The 15,233-nt window shown below is 36.5% G+C and overlaps 3 protein-coding genes across 3 annotated transcripts in view; 1 reads left to right on the top strand and 2 right to left on the bottom strand.

The window, feature by feature from the left end:
- LOC143029143 (valine--tRNA ligase-like) overlaps positions 1-4,805 on the top strand; it is a 39,505-nt gene extending 34,700 nt beyond the window's left edge. Inside the window, exon 19 of the mRNA XM_076191603.1 lies at positions 105-4,805. Within this exon, the coding sequence (XP_076047718.1) occupies positions 105-173 (69 nt within the window). The 3' untranslated portion in view covers positions 174-4,805. The remainder of the gene's footprint in view (positions 1-104) is intronic.
- On the bottom strand, positions 1,098-5,210 carry Alg13 (Alg13 UDP-N-acetylglucosaminyltransferase subunit). The gene is made up of 2 exons (XM_076191123.1): positions 4,770-5,210; positions 1,098-1,160 (listed from the first exon to the last, which is right to left on the bottom strand). Exons 1-2 carry the CDS (start codon positions 5,208-5,210, stop codon positions 1,098-1,100), a joined length of 504 nt encoding a protein of 167 aa, XP_076047238.1.
- LOC143028752 (EF-hand calcium-binding domain-containing protein 7-like) lies at positions 4,973-14,362 on the bottom strand. The gene is made up of 2 exons (XM_076191122.1): positions 12,728-14,362; positions 4,973-5,251 (listed from the first exon to the last, which is right to left on the bottom strand). The coding sequence occupies exons 1-2, from the start codon at positions 14,360-14,362 to the stop codon at positions 5,222-5,224; spliced, it is 1,665 nt and encodes a 554-aa protein (XP_076047237.1). The 3' UTR covers positions 4,973-5,221.
- Positions 14,363-15,233: the final 871 nt, after the last annotated feature.

The raw sequence follows: 15,233 nt of genomic DNA, 5'->3' as shown, positions 1-15,233 counted from the left end.
TTCCTAGCAGTAGAATAGATTTATCTCTATTGAAGTACATCTATAATTTTCATGGAACCTTGTGATGCTTACCATGGAAGTAATTTATTGTATTTTCTTTTCAGGTAAAGTCACTACAATTGCAGATAAGCGAGATAAGGGAATTGATTGTAAATTTCACCACAATATACTAGTCACAAGTTTATATGTACAGTCACTGGCTGTTAATGTAGTTCACAAGAGGCCTAGGGTTTTAGTGAACTTTATCACTTCATCATTTAAACATAGCCTTTCTTCTTCTACCCCTATTTCTCTTTCATCCATCACTACCTCTCATACTTCTGAGAGCTTCTGGAATTCTTTCGTTTTCCTTCTCATTAAATTTTTATCTTCAGCACTACTCCACCTCCCTTTTCCTTCTCCCTCACTCTTTTTATTCAGTTTCCAATTAATGATGTGACAATCCTGTTTTCTCCCCTGAAAATGTTAATGTTCAGAACTCTTCTAATCCTTCCTTTGGGTACCACTACATAGCCCATTAATAACCTCTCAACTGCCCTCCCCTCCATCACCTTTTTGCACATTTATTTATGCCTCTCTTTTTAAACACTGTTCATCATCAGCTCCCTTTCTAAGCACATCTCCAACATCTTTCCACTGTAATTCTTGCCTGACACCCCATACCTCCCCACTACTCTATCAGTATGGTGGCCATAAAAAGGTGCTAGCATCTTGTTGTGAGAAGCTAGAGGGATGGAAATTTGTGTCCTGCTTATCAATTCATGATGGCATCAAGGGCATATGGTTTTATATCCCCAACCTGGAACCAATGATGTGCACGTGCTAGTGTTGGTCCTGCAAGATGAATGACAAAATAATTTCCATTCTGCCCACTTTTTAAACCTGTCAGTCCCCTCAGTTCTCTCTAGAGGTGCACCCACAAGGGACTGACACTCATACCTTTACTAGGCCCAAGATTTTTATCAACTACAACTGTATTTCTTCCCTTTCACATAAGGAGGACTGCCAACTGGCAACTGCTCCCTCTTCTACTCCTTTCAGTTGGTGACCAATACAGTTCCACATTTATACACCTGAAACAACAATCCAAAGTTTCTTCAAAGAGAGACATACAGGAGAGCCTGAGGACTGTTGCCAACCACTGTAGGGTTATGAGCTTCCTGTCAGTAAAATTTTAAAACAGTTACTAATATTAATCACAAGCCCTACAGGTAACAACTGAAAAGTTGAGAGAAAAAATACCTTAAAATTGTAGATTTCTAAATAACAACTATTGTAAATAGATGAGTATATGTATATAAAAAAATAAAAAATAAAAAAATAAAAATCAGTCTTTCTAAAATGTTGGGGTTAAGCCAGTGCACACCCCTTCACTGAAAGATCCGCTCTAGACCATCCCTCCCATCTCGGCACCTGGGAGATGGAGTTGCCTGCCTCTTGCCACCCTGTGTGGATTACAGTTTAACAAGGCCTACCCGGTGCAGTGTCATCTAAACCTGGTTGCTCCCCTTCATATAGGGGGTGGCCAAATCAAATGTCAATCCAAAACCCATTCATCACCCCTCCCACCTAGCATCTCATGGATGAAAGGTTGTGTGAACAGGTTGAAATAATCAATTGATGTTGTTATTATAGATTGTAGTTTACTAGTGCTTCTTTTTGGGAACTCGTACACTTCTTCCAAACTTTTATATTTCAAGTTTTAAGATATGGAATTGTCATCTCGGTCATCTCGTCTGCAAACTGGATATTGGTAATATCCCCTTAGAGAACATTATTCACTCATTCATTTATTCATACACAATCTTTCCACATGCGTATTTCTTACACTGTCTTCTTTGCTCATTGACATATCACATGCATTCAAAACTTCACTCCATCCACCTCACTTTAAATCCTTTTTAAGCTCACTCCATTTATTAACTATATTGTTAATTGGTTCTTCAGAACTACAGGGGTTCCTAGGTTGTAAATAAAACTTGATGTTTGTTAAATGTATTTTTCTTAACCTCATCGATGAAGGTAATATATGAAAGCTTCTAGTTTCATAAAAAAAATCAACAGATCAGTTTCTATTAGTTACTAAGATACAAGAAAAATAAAAGACATCAAATTATTCAGTCATAAATATATTATATTATATATTTTCTTCTTCTTCATTGGATTTCCATAGGTTGGCACAGGTAATTTTTACACTGCCATTTACAGTATTGAAAAAAAAAAGCCTAGCTTAATTATTTCTATGTATGTGTATGTCCTTAAGTGAAATTGCATCCCCAGTTTGCCCCACCCAACTAGCTACCAATATCAAGACAAAATGGGCCCTTAGATTACCTAAGATTTTTGGTTCTAAATACTACTAACAGACATCAATTGAACCAAAATATCCCTCTAAATAAAAATATTTCATCACAATGATTTTAAAACCCTGCAAAATGTAGCCCGAAGGAAATGGGTCCCTATTGGTGAAACTGGGCTCAGAACTCGATATGATAAAGTCCCTACTCAATCTTACCTGATGCCCCAGTATAAAAAAAACATGCAGTATTCAACAACTGTGTGGGAGTAGTCAACATCCTATAACTGCAAGCATGTAAGTAAACCTATCAAAAGTTATCTCAAATCAAGAAAGTAACAAGAGTACACTGAACCAAAAAAACAATAAATGATGTAACGATCCCAACCTCCACACTGATGTTGAATTCTAACCTACCCCAACTCTGAACTCCCCTATATGTGGATTATCTGCATCAGGAGGCATAGCTTTCTACAAAATGTGTCAATTCCTGAAACTATACATATACCCCCTTGCACAGGGGGTAGCCCAGGTGGACAATATAAAAGAATTTGACGCAATTTGATATATGGAGATATAGAGATGGTATCTAATGAACACAGTTCCAACCCTGTATATTACAATTAGGGTAGAATACATTCTCAAAAAGCATTTAGATGGGTCTGGTTTGATCACATGACTTGTAGCACAATTACTCTCTTTATGGGGTTAAAAACATATCCCTGTTTTATACTTATAAAGTTTCTGAGCATCTTCAATAACAATTTTTGTCACAATATTAGTTTCATTCAACTTTGCTGGTTTTGTGGATACACATACATACCAAAAGGTCTTTTCCCCTTCATATAGGGGGTGGCCAAATCAAATGTCCATCCAAAACCCATTCATCACCCCTCCCACCTAGCATCTCATGGATGAAAGGTTGTGCGAACAGGTTGAAATAATCAATTGATGTTGTTATAGATTGTAGTTTACTAGTGCTTCTTTTTGGAAACTCATACACTTCTTCCATACTTTTATATTTCATGTTGGTTTAGTTCATCATGATTATTAGTTTGGTTAATAGCCCTGTTTTCAGTAGGAAGTTCTGTTGAAATTATAGAGGCATTGGCATTTTGTTACTTAGGATTTGGTGTACAGCCCTGTTTGAGGGGGTAGATGACTGAGAAGGTAGTTATTATGGAGTGTTGTGTAAATTGGGTAATTTAGCAGTTTGTGTGACATTGTGAAGGTAATTACACTCTGGCAAACGGTAGTTCTACTGTAAAATGAAGTGTATTATTTAATGTGATGTGGTGTTAGTTTTGTATTGTGTTAGGTGGGATTGAATATATATTCATTCATTCCAGTTTGATCTGGTGGGGACATAAGTAGATCTACAAGGCTTACATATTTAGTATTGGTATGTGGGGTTAATACTTGGTTGGGGTGGATTTCAGCTTCTGACATATGTTAAAGATATTAAATGAACTAAAATGTGCTTGGGCAACAGTTAAGAGAAGAATGGTAATAGTAAGGCAACAACCAGTCTTACAAGAGGGATGCACCATGAGTTGGCAATATTACTAGAGAAGAAATGTGATGCAATTCTCGTGATTTATGGCAGGAAGGAGTGAAAGAGATTGATATTGATTAGTTTACCATCACTTCTTTTCAATGAAAACAATGTGTAGGATATGAATGAAAGGTATTAAGATTTTTCTCTTCCACACTTTACTACATTTTTGAGGTGTACTGGATGGAGGGGGAGGGGTAAGGGGTTGACACAGCATTATAAATTGTGTCATCACACAGTAACAGGCCTTGAATGATTTTTTTTAGTACACATCACCCTTTGCAGAGTTGAAGTCTAAATTCAGGAAGTGAATTGTCCATTAAATGCAAGTCAAAAGTTTTTTATTCAACCACAATAAATATTTATTTCAATACAATTCTTTTATGTATTCTAGTTATTTGTAGGACGAAAAATACTAGTGCTAGCTTCTGTTACCCTTCAGAAACTTTGGTCCACCTCCAAACCCATTATATTGTAGCTAAAATTTAATATATTCTATTTGTAGGAAGAAAAATACTATTGCTAGCTTCTTCCATTCTTCTGAATCTTTGGTCCAGCTCCACAACCATTATTTGTAACTAAACTCTAATATACATTAACACTTGAATACAGGACTAGTGATATGCAAGTTTCTGGAACCTAACTTGCAAATTGTCAAGACTGCAGTTTCTTCAAAATATATCAAAAGGAATCATGTGCCTTCCTGGAAAATCTCAAACGCTTGCTACAAAATAGTTTCCCACTGAAATTTACAAGATCTCTAGCATTTCATCCCTTTCAGAGCTTAATTTTATCTATGCTTCTAACAAATAAGTCAAAGTTTCTACACCTTCATTTATAATGCCTACATTTCATACATAACTAAAGCACTGAAATAACTGAATCTAAGTAGTGGGAAAACATATGAACATTTCCAACCATATATGGTATAAGAGCATGGGCATCAAATTCTTTTAGAGTTTCTTGAAGGGTTCCTGGTGTGCACATTAAACTGTAACCACACTCATAAAATTTTTCTGCTAATTCTTGTTGATGGTTGTCTATCAGAAGGTCATTAATGACAGCAATGAGTGGTTTCCCAGCACTAAGAGCTTCCATACATGACCCTGCCCCAGCATGAGATATTACAAGATCTGCTTCAACAAAATAATTTGAAATGCTGGGTTTTAACCTAAACACTTCAATTTGAACACCCTCAGTGATACCCTCCTTAGGTTCATTTTCACCTTGCCCTATTTGAAGAATAACTCGTGTGTATCCCTTGCTTTTCAAGATGGCCAAAGTGTCTCTGTGCATTACTGCTGAAATTAGTTTTTCAAACTTAGTGGTTCCAACAGTGACAAAAACAGTCTTCTCCATGACTATCTTGTTCAGGTCTCCTCACCTTCTGCAGAACACACCTGAGATAGGAAAACAATTTGTCTGATTTGTATAAAGGAATGTAGTTCTCAATAATCCATATAAAATATAAACTTTGATGAATATATACAAGTGGAATGACAAATTCAGTGATTAAGGTTAGAAAACAAAACCTGGAAACAAAAATATATTTAATACTTAAAAAGCAATATGGCATTGTAAGTGCTATACATTAATCAATAAAAACAATCTTGAAAGAGAATTATAACATAATAAAATATTTAACAATTTCTCAAATATCATAAAAAATTGTGAATAAACTGTACCATATCATTAACCCCTTCCATACGGTGCCGCACACGTAGGCGTCATGGACTTAGATCTCGGTGGCAGCAACCAATGCCAGCCGTACGACGTGTCGTAATAATACTCGCATCATAAAATATAGTCACCGCTTATATCGATCGTTCTCTCTTCACCCGTGAATTTTGATAACCATAGAAAATGCGATTACAAAAGAATTAGAAAGAATGTCATTATGGAGGGGCAACTACAATAAATATAATCAAGACGCCGATATGGCAGCCTCGCGAATACACTCGCTCCCCATGACGCCTACGTGTGCGGCACCGTATGGAAGGGGTTAAGTGACACAGTACTCAAATGAATAGCTCCAAGTGGTATTCTTACAGCCACTTAGGGTACTTATGGCTTACAAAATCCTTTCCCAGTAAAAGTATGAAAAACCATTTTTAGAATCCATCACCATGATATTTTTCATTTGAGCATTACATAAGCAATTAACTTGGCTAAGGTGAATTTATTTATTCTAACCCCATTCATACTACATGGCATTCTATTCATATTCTGGCTAGGGCCAGGCTGTTATTCATCTTTACGGTAAAATCTACCCTTCTATATTTGGTGCCATTTTTCCTTTTATTCTAGCTATTACCTAGCTATTCTCCTCATTTCTGGTGGTGAACAGGTTAACAAACTATATTCTTACATGACAGTCTTCTGTTCAAAGCAAGATCTCCAAAAGAATAGAATTAGGGCTCTCTCTTTTAACCTCTTTAGTCTGACCTACATCTTTGCATATCTGGTACCTGGTAAAGAAGGACAGTTTTGCAGAGGATATCCCATGAATTACTAGACTCAAAATTCTCTTGAGAGATCAAGCCAGAAGATTCCATTGAACCCCAAGGAGGCCTGTAGTTGATTAAAGATTTTCAGTCTTAAAGCAAATCTAAAATTTTCTTCTAATTAATGATTTTAATCGGATTAGGAAAAGCCATGAATTAAAGGTATTAAGAGTATTTTTACACATGCAAAAAAGTGTGCATGCACACACACACTATACATGAATTTGAGTCTAGGTATGTTAGAAAATTAGAGAATAGGAGACAGGACCCAGCATTGCTCCTATACTACATTTAAGTAAATACACCAAACCCAAACAATACACGAGTTCAAATCTAAATATGATAAGTGGAAATCAAGGATATAGATCAAGTTAGAACTGCACATGACTGAGGCTAGGTATAGCGAAAAATAAGAAAATAGGATACGGGACCCAACAAGCGTTGCTCCTTTCTGGTACGCTAGAATTATGTAAACACACACAAACACATGATTTAATGGTGCAGTGATAGCATTCACAACTGCTGCTACAGTGGTCCGAGTTCAAATCCCACCCAGGGCTGAATTAATTTCAATTTTGCTGTGCTGCGAGTCATTACTCCAACTCTCATGGGTGGGGAGTTGGGGGTGTGTGTGCCTGTAAGGTCGCATTACCCATAGATCAGTCATATATGAGCTCTGAACTCTCTTCCAGGAGGGTTAAAAACTGTCAGTTATGAGTCCAACACGTGATCCAAGACCATGGTGAATCACACACAGCTATCCAAAATTTTTGGAACTGCTGCTGCCATGTGGACAGTAACTGTATAACAGGATATACTGGTAGATGTGAGTACTGGCATAATTTGGGTGTCAGTGTACACGATACCACATAAGTAGATGCAATGACTTCTCTGTCTTTTTATTTGAAATTATATATGCAGTGTGTGGGGATTTCATGATGGATCAAAGAAAAGAATGGTGTATACTTAGCATTTTGTGCAAATCTCAGGAAAAGTGTGACAGAAACATTGGCAGCGACTGTGCAAGTATTCAGAGAATAAAACATGAGCCATACATGAATGTTTGAATGGCATGCTCAGCTTAAGGCTGGTCAGACATCCATCAATGATGAACATACAAGGAGGCCAATCACTTCACAATGCCCAATATTGTTGCCAAAGTCCAACAGCTCATTCATGAGGACCAATGTCAAACCATTCATAACTTTGCTGATGCAAGTGAAATTGGTTAGAGAACATGCCAATAGATCCTGAATACTGTATTGAATTGGCATGCATTGTGTTGCTACCAAATTTGTGCTGAAGCTCCAGACCACCAGCAGCATGTTGGTGTCTGCCAGGAGTTTCTACAGACCACCTCCAATGATGCAACATTTTTATCTATGGTTATGCAGTGGTAGCAGAAAGTTTGGGTGCAAAATTGCAGGCACCCAAATTTTTAGCTAAACTCAAAACACAAAAAATACCCATTTCCGATCAACTTTTCACTATTTTTCAATGCTAGCATCTGTACCATTATTTAGATAAGAAAATACGCTCCACTTGGCAAATCTGTTTAGTTGCTCCTGGGACCAGGAAGAAAAAGGGATGATTCTGATGAAAATCTATAAAGGAGTGGATAAATATGTCCCAAAGCAGAAACAGGAAAAGGTGTGTATTGAGTGCTAGTTTAATAGGTGAAAGTGAAAGATAGTGAAAGAAGTGAAAGTGAAAGATAGAAGAGATAAAGCTTGGAAAAGATGGAGAAAATACAAAAAACCTAGAAAGTGGCAAATATATATTAATCAAAAGAACGAATATGTAAAAAGACATACATACATACATATACCAAGGCTTTTTTCCCCTTACCAGGGAGGTAGCCAAAAAGGACAAGGCATAAAATCATTCCCACCCATTCCATCCCCGAAAACACTCCACACCCCTCCACCCTCCCTTCCATCTTAGCACCTCCTAGATGACGGGTCAAAACTACAAAACTATTCTACATGTAAATGGTAAACTAAAATATAAAAAGGAAATAGTGAAACTATGCCAAAGGAATACACAGAAGATACCAAAATGGCTAGTCAAGAGCAAACACTGCAAGCCAGTTTTCACTTGAGAAAAAATGCAATATCAGGATGAAGGGAGAGAAGTGAAATCCACCCCATGAGGGAAATAATAGTAACATGGAAAGAAATAATGGACCAAATAAAAACCTTGATGTTAGGAAATCACACAGCCTGGATGGAATAGCAAATTGGATATCAAAAGAATGTAAAGAACAGACAAAATATATAAATTGCTCACTCAAAGAAGGAAAAATACCAGAAGACTAGAAAAATGCTGATATACCAATTCATACAGGAGGAAATAAGGAAGACCCAACAAATTATAGACCAGTTTCCCTTACAAGCACAGTAGCTACAATTTGCAAGTTATAAAAAGTAGATGGATAAAACATCTGGAGGAAAACAATATACAAAATCTAAGATGATTTGGATTCAGACAGGGGAGATCATGTACCACCAATTTGATCCGTTTTTACTGAAGACTACTAGACACAATACAAGGAAGGGACAGATGGGCTGATTATGCATTCCTAGATCTACAAAAATCTTTTGATAAAGTCCCTCACAAAATTTATCAAGAAAAATGGAAACCATTGGAGGGATACAAGGTAAACTATTGAAATGGATGGAGGACTTTTTGCATGGAAGAATTATGAGGGTAGTGCTCAGAGATAAGAGTTCTACTTGGGGAGAAGTAATTAGTAGAGTTCCACAGGGATCAGTATTGGCTCTAATAATATCTGCTATGTGAATGACATGGACGAGGGTGTGGAATGTTACATGAGCTTCTTTGCAGACGATGCAAAATTGTTAAAGAAAGTGAGCACTGAAACAAACTATGACTCACTACAGAGAGATCTGAACAGGGTTTGGGAAGGGAGTCAGAAGATGGAAATGGACTTCAACATTAAGAAATGTAGCATAATGGAATTTGGAAAAAGTAAAAAAAGGATATTAGGACAATATAAAATTGGTGAAAAGGAAGTAAAGAAAGTGGGATCTGTAAAAGACCTCGGGGTGATCATCACAAAATATATGTCCCCTGACAAACATATAAACAAAATTGTCAGTGAAACCTATAACTTGCTAAGATCAATAAAAGTGGCTTTTACTTGGATGAAGAAATGGTAAAGAAAATACTAGTCACATTGATAAGGCCTAAATTGGAGTATGCAGCAACACTATGATCACCCAGTACTAAAAAGAATATAAGGAAGATTGAGAGAATCCAGAGATCAGTTATGAAGATGGCCCTAACACTATCAAAAATGTCATATGAAGAAAGATTGTCAAAACTAGAACTATCGATTTTGGAACAAAGAAGAGAAAGAGAGGACTTTTTGACCATCTATAGAATTATAAGAGGTGTGGAAATCCTTGACAGAGATGACTTACTAAATTGGAATAAGAGAAATACAAGACATGAAAGTAAACTCAAAAAGGACAGTTGCAAAAGAGATCTGAAAAAAAAAAAAACAGCTTTCCCCGGAATGGTGGATGTATGGAATATATTGGACGAAACAAGTGTGCAAAAACAATACAAGAATTTAAGAGCAAATTAGACATGATTAGATACAGAGATGGGACACCATGCGCGTAGCTCCCCTTCCCTTAAGATACAACTGGGTAAATACAACTAGCTAAATACACACACACACACATACAAACTTTGATTGAAAGATCAAAGAGGAAAAGGTGACATGATTACAGTGTTCAGGTCACTAAAGGGGATAGATTACATTGAGAAAAGAGATCTGATTAAAGATTGAGGGCTTTAAGAGGTCATGGAAGTAAATTAAGACCATGTCCAAAAGATATGAAGAAATACAGCTTTTCATATACATGTATAAATATGTAAATAGCTTAGAAGGTGATATGGCTCAAGCAATAAACAATACACAAGTTCAAATCTAAATATGATAATTGGAAATCAAAGATATTGATCAAGTTGGAACAGTACATGAATTGAAGTCTAGGCATGTTTGAAAATAAGAGAATAAGATACTGGACCCAACAAGCATTTCTCCTTTCCTGTATACTACAATAAGGTAAATACCATATGTCGAAAGGATGTGAAGAAACACAGTTTTCCTTATAGATGTGTAAATATATGGAATAGGTTAGGTGATACAGCCCCAGCTCAAACAACACACGAGTTCAAATCTAAATATGATAACTGGAAATCAAAGCTATAGATTAAGTTGGAACTGTAGATAAATTTGAGTCTGGGTATGTTAGAAAATTAGAGAATAGGAGATGGGACCCAACAAGTGTTGTTCCTTTTCTGTATGCTACCATTAGGTAAATACCTTTTCAGAACACAACTTCCAAAATACATTTAAGAAATGGCAGAATTACTGGACTGTGTACATACAGAAGGTGAACACTTTGACGGTGATGGCATTCAATGGGCTCAAGGTGAATTTCTGACCAGCTGGTAGCAGCAGTTCCAAATATAGTGGATAGCACCTCATATTTTTGCTTGTGTACATATATATATATATATATATATATATATATATATATATATATATATATATATATATATATATATATATATATATATATATATATTGCAGAAACCACTATATATATATACAGTATATATATATATATGCCTGGTATATTGTTTGTGTGTGTGTGTGTAATTGCACTTTGTCAACAATAGAATGCCACTCCTCTTGCTCCTCTGCCAACTTTACCATATTTCTTATGAGGTTAGCATAACTACAATCAACCTATGTAGGAACTTAATGTGTTTTTCAGTAAGGTAGGTAAAATTATCTATGTTGGTATTTTCATACGACTTCATAAACCCATACTTACAAGGACAAGGCAAGGTGTCACATTAGTTAGGTGTAAATAAGGAATATTCTATTTTTGCACTCTACAATCATGTACACCTCAGATGAAGCTGCTATGAAGTTAAGCTTAATTATGGAAGCTACATTCATATATTAACTGATACCACATTTATGATGAAAGGGGTGTGGGTGGAGGTGGAGTTAGATGGGCATACATACACTTCCTTCCAGCTTAGAGATATACTGGTAGCTACTTCACAACTAAGGCCATATGAAGAAACTCCCTCTGGACCACTTGCTGGGAAGATGGAGAGGGGAAGAATGGTTCTGACAAGATATATTGACACCCAGAATGAGAGCTGAACAAAGTTTAACTTGCTGTATGTTGAATTCAAAACTTTAGAGAGAGATTCTATGGCATTTTGTATGTAAATGAATATTAACAAGAGCATTCAACTATAAAACATACATACACCATATGCTTTTTCCCCTTTACAAGGAAGGTAGCCAAAAAAAAAAACAAAGGCATAAAAATCACTCACACCCATTCCATCCCCACATACTCCACTCCCATCCACCCCCCTCCCTCCCTCTTATCTTGGCTTCTCCTGGTTGATGGATCATCCCTGCATCTCGCCCACTGCCCTGGGTCAGAAGCAGTGTCACAAGACACAGCACATCCACAGCAAGGCCACTTCGTTAAATTGGCTACCCCCACTCTCCATCCCCCTCATGATCAACTATAAAAGGATGTAAAAAAGTGCCCCCACAACTACATGCAGCAGTCTGTTATGTTCATCATAGGCAAAACGGGATCCATATAACTGTTTATGAAACTGTGCAATATTACATATTATAATAATATGTATCACCCTGGCTAAGATGAAAAGTGTTGATTGGTGCTCAGGTGATGAATCAATGAAGTGTAGGAACTTGCACTGCTGCAGACCAATCTCACATTTTTGGAATTGAATTATTCTATTAATAATTTGCACACATAGTTAACACTAATTAAGGATCTCTCCTTGGAATTTAGAGTTTTATATGCAAGCACACCTTAACTTACACCAAAACTTTACTGTATCTTTAATATACCAAATTGGTGAATTTGAGGAGATAATTTAGTTAGTTATGATGACAGCAACAATGGACTACAAAGCATCACTGAAACACACAGCAAGATTATATTCTTCACATAAGAACATGAGGGAAGACAACTGTTCATCCAGCTCTACTGGGGTGGTAAGTTTTTCATATAACCTCATTAACATCCTCAGGTTAATGTTAATTTCTAATACCTGCTAAGTGGAGGCCCTTGGACTAGACTTCATTAAATGGCTAGTCAATTACCAAAGATAAAACTATTTTCAATTTTTATATCTACTCACTGAAGCCAAATAATGAGAACATACTTGTCACTACTACTGTAATAAAATTTTCTAAGTTTATATTCAAAATATCATTACTTACAACTACAAAGCAATATCTAATTATTTGACAAGGGACTCTGAACACACCAAAGACCAATATGCCTTGTCATTTTCCTGCAATAGCTGATGCGCAATCACTGCTGATTTTCCAGCAACTTCTCCTGTCCAGTCCAAACTAGGCCTGTTGGTTATACAGTTTGTGCTCTTACTGCAGTCCACACGAATGGTCACTTTACTATGGGCTTTGTTTTGGATCACAATTGTACCCCTATGTGGACCACAATATTCATATTTTATCAAGTCAATCATATTTTTAATTTTGACAGGCTTAGAATTTTCCATTACTGATCTCACAACTGCCTTATCTAACAACAGTCCACCGTTCTTTAACCCAGACACTATAAGCACTGGCTGACATACAGGGCTGTAAATACTCAATGAAAATGGAGCAGCCTGGTCTTGTTGAAGCATTCTATTATAGCCCATTGTCTCCAAAGACAACCACAAGTCCTCAGAATCTCCACCATTGTCTTCTGCTTCCATCCGATGCAAAGACATGAATCCTTTCAGAGTAAGTTCGCCTTCATCTACTTCAAAGTTATCTTGAACTACAGCCCACTCATCATCTTGTACTTCTTCACATGATGTTCTCCAGTTGTAAAGATTGAATTCCTGTCTATTCAACTTTCCATTATCATCTAAGTCAATTTGGTCAAAAATTTCTCTAAGAACAAACTGAAATTCTGTTGTCAAATGAACTTCAGAATCCTTCACTATAAGGTCAATAGCCCCTTCAGGTATGTTTTCCCGCTGTTTAAGGAGACATCCACTAGTGTATGGTATAACAACATATTTCCCTTCTTTGAGTACATCATTCCAATAATATCCATCAGCATCTTCTTTATCTGTATAGCCAACATAATTACGCACACCTTCTGATGACTCCCTAAATATATATGCTAAGGTATCTACAGTTTTTTTACCTCTTGGTCCAATCAATCTGCTTTGGGATTGCATTCTAATTACAACAGGCCCTAACTCTGGTAATTCAAAATAATATTGATGGGCTATAATATTTTGCTTATCTAAGTAGAAACAACCTTTCAATGAACATTTGTTCCAGCCTTCAACATCAAGGGCAGCTTCCTTATTCTCTTCCCCTTCAGTAACTACTGGGGCTTCAGACTTGATAAAAATTTCCTTCTTGCATGTATAAGTTTTTGAGTTTATTCTCTGTAAGTTAGAACGCTCCTCTAACTGCTGAAGGTTCAACTGCTTTAATTCATTAACTGTCTGTATGATGACCCTTCCAAGTTTACCAAAATTTACTTTTCCACCTTCAATGACACCAGCCTCCTGAAGGATATAGCAGAGATTATCCTCAGTCAAACCAGTTCCCTGATCAGTTAATAGGACCCTTTTAAAGTCATTCTCTCCAATTGTACCATCTGATGTTCCAAACACTTTGATAAATAGATTGTAAATATCTTCCATCACCAATGGATTCATTTCTTCCACCATACAACAAAATTCCTCAAACGAAATGCCATCCGTTTGCCTTTCTTCCCACTTGCTATGTAGAAACTTTTGAGTTGGATTAAAACCAGCATACTGCAGAGTTAATTCCAATTCTTCAATGGATGAAATATCATCAGCAACAGTTGGCTTGACACTCACGAAAGCCGCATGCAATTCTTTCTGTTTGGACTCTTGGTTATCCATCTTTGGTGCTCTAGACGGGTTTGTTAGCACAGATACTATGTATCGTAAAGGTCAAATTCCTCAGTAACGTCTGTGGAGTACAACGATTTCTGTAATTATACTTCATATACTGGATTACGGTCAATCATAATAATAAAATATGTGTACGTGCACACATTTCTCAAACTAATATTTTCAGTTCGTAATGTGAACCTTGGGTCTCAATTAGAATGTTTCGTATGTCACGCACAGTTCTTAAACTCGATTTATTTACGAGTCGGAGCTATTCTAGAATACAAAACCAGCATGCCACTGTTTGAATCCAATACATATTCCAAGACTGGATTTCATGGACCTTTCATTGTTTTGTTTTTTTCATTATCCGACCATATATGTCTCAATATCAAGTATGAATTGCTGTCACACCTACGCTTCCAACAGATTAAATGGGAAACTGTCACTTAAAGAAAAATATCAGGTATACGAACATACCAATTAGAGACAAGATGACTAAAATGTTCCACACAAGATAAAAGTCGACTTTCACTCTACTGCTCCGCCGTGTCATCTTTGGCTATGCCAGCTGATTTAGATATAACCCGAAACAACTGACGTCACGACAGTACTCCCAATAACATTTAGCAAGGATGGGAAAGTATTCTGTCTGACACGTAACTCGGTGTAGACTTGATCGATGTTGTCTAAGCACGGATCTTCCAAGATTTAAAGGATGGTAAAATGCTAAAAAAATATATATACAATTTCATTTTCAACTTTTGATTAATACAGTGTACGTGTGTTTGCATGTTTGACTTAGACCAGTAATTATGTATCGTACTGTTACGTAGTGGTAACTCAACCCGTATACAAACTGAGGACTGAGGTGCAGCTA

The sequence above is a fragment of the Oratosquilla oratoria genome, chromosome 10 (assembly GCF_046742065.1).
Source record: "Oratosquilla oratoria isolate Oo_2021 chromosome 10, ASM4674206v1, whole genome shotgun sequence".
Classification (NCBI taxonomy): domain Eukaryota; kingdom Metazoa; phylum Arthropoda; class Malacostraca; order Stomatopoda; family Squillidae; genus Oratosquilla; species Oratosquilla oratoria.
This window is presented reverse-complemented; position numbering and strand designations above follow the sequence as displayed.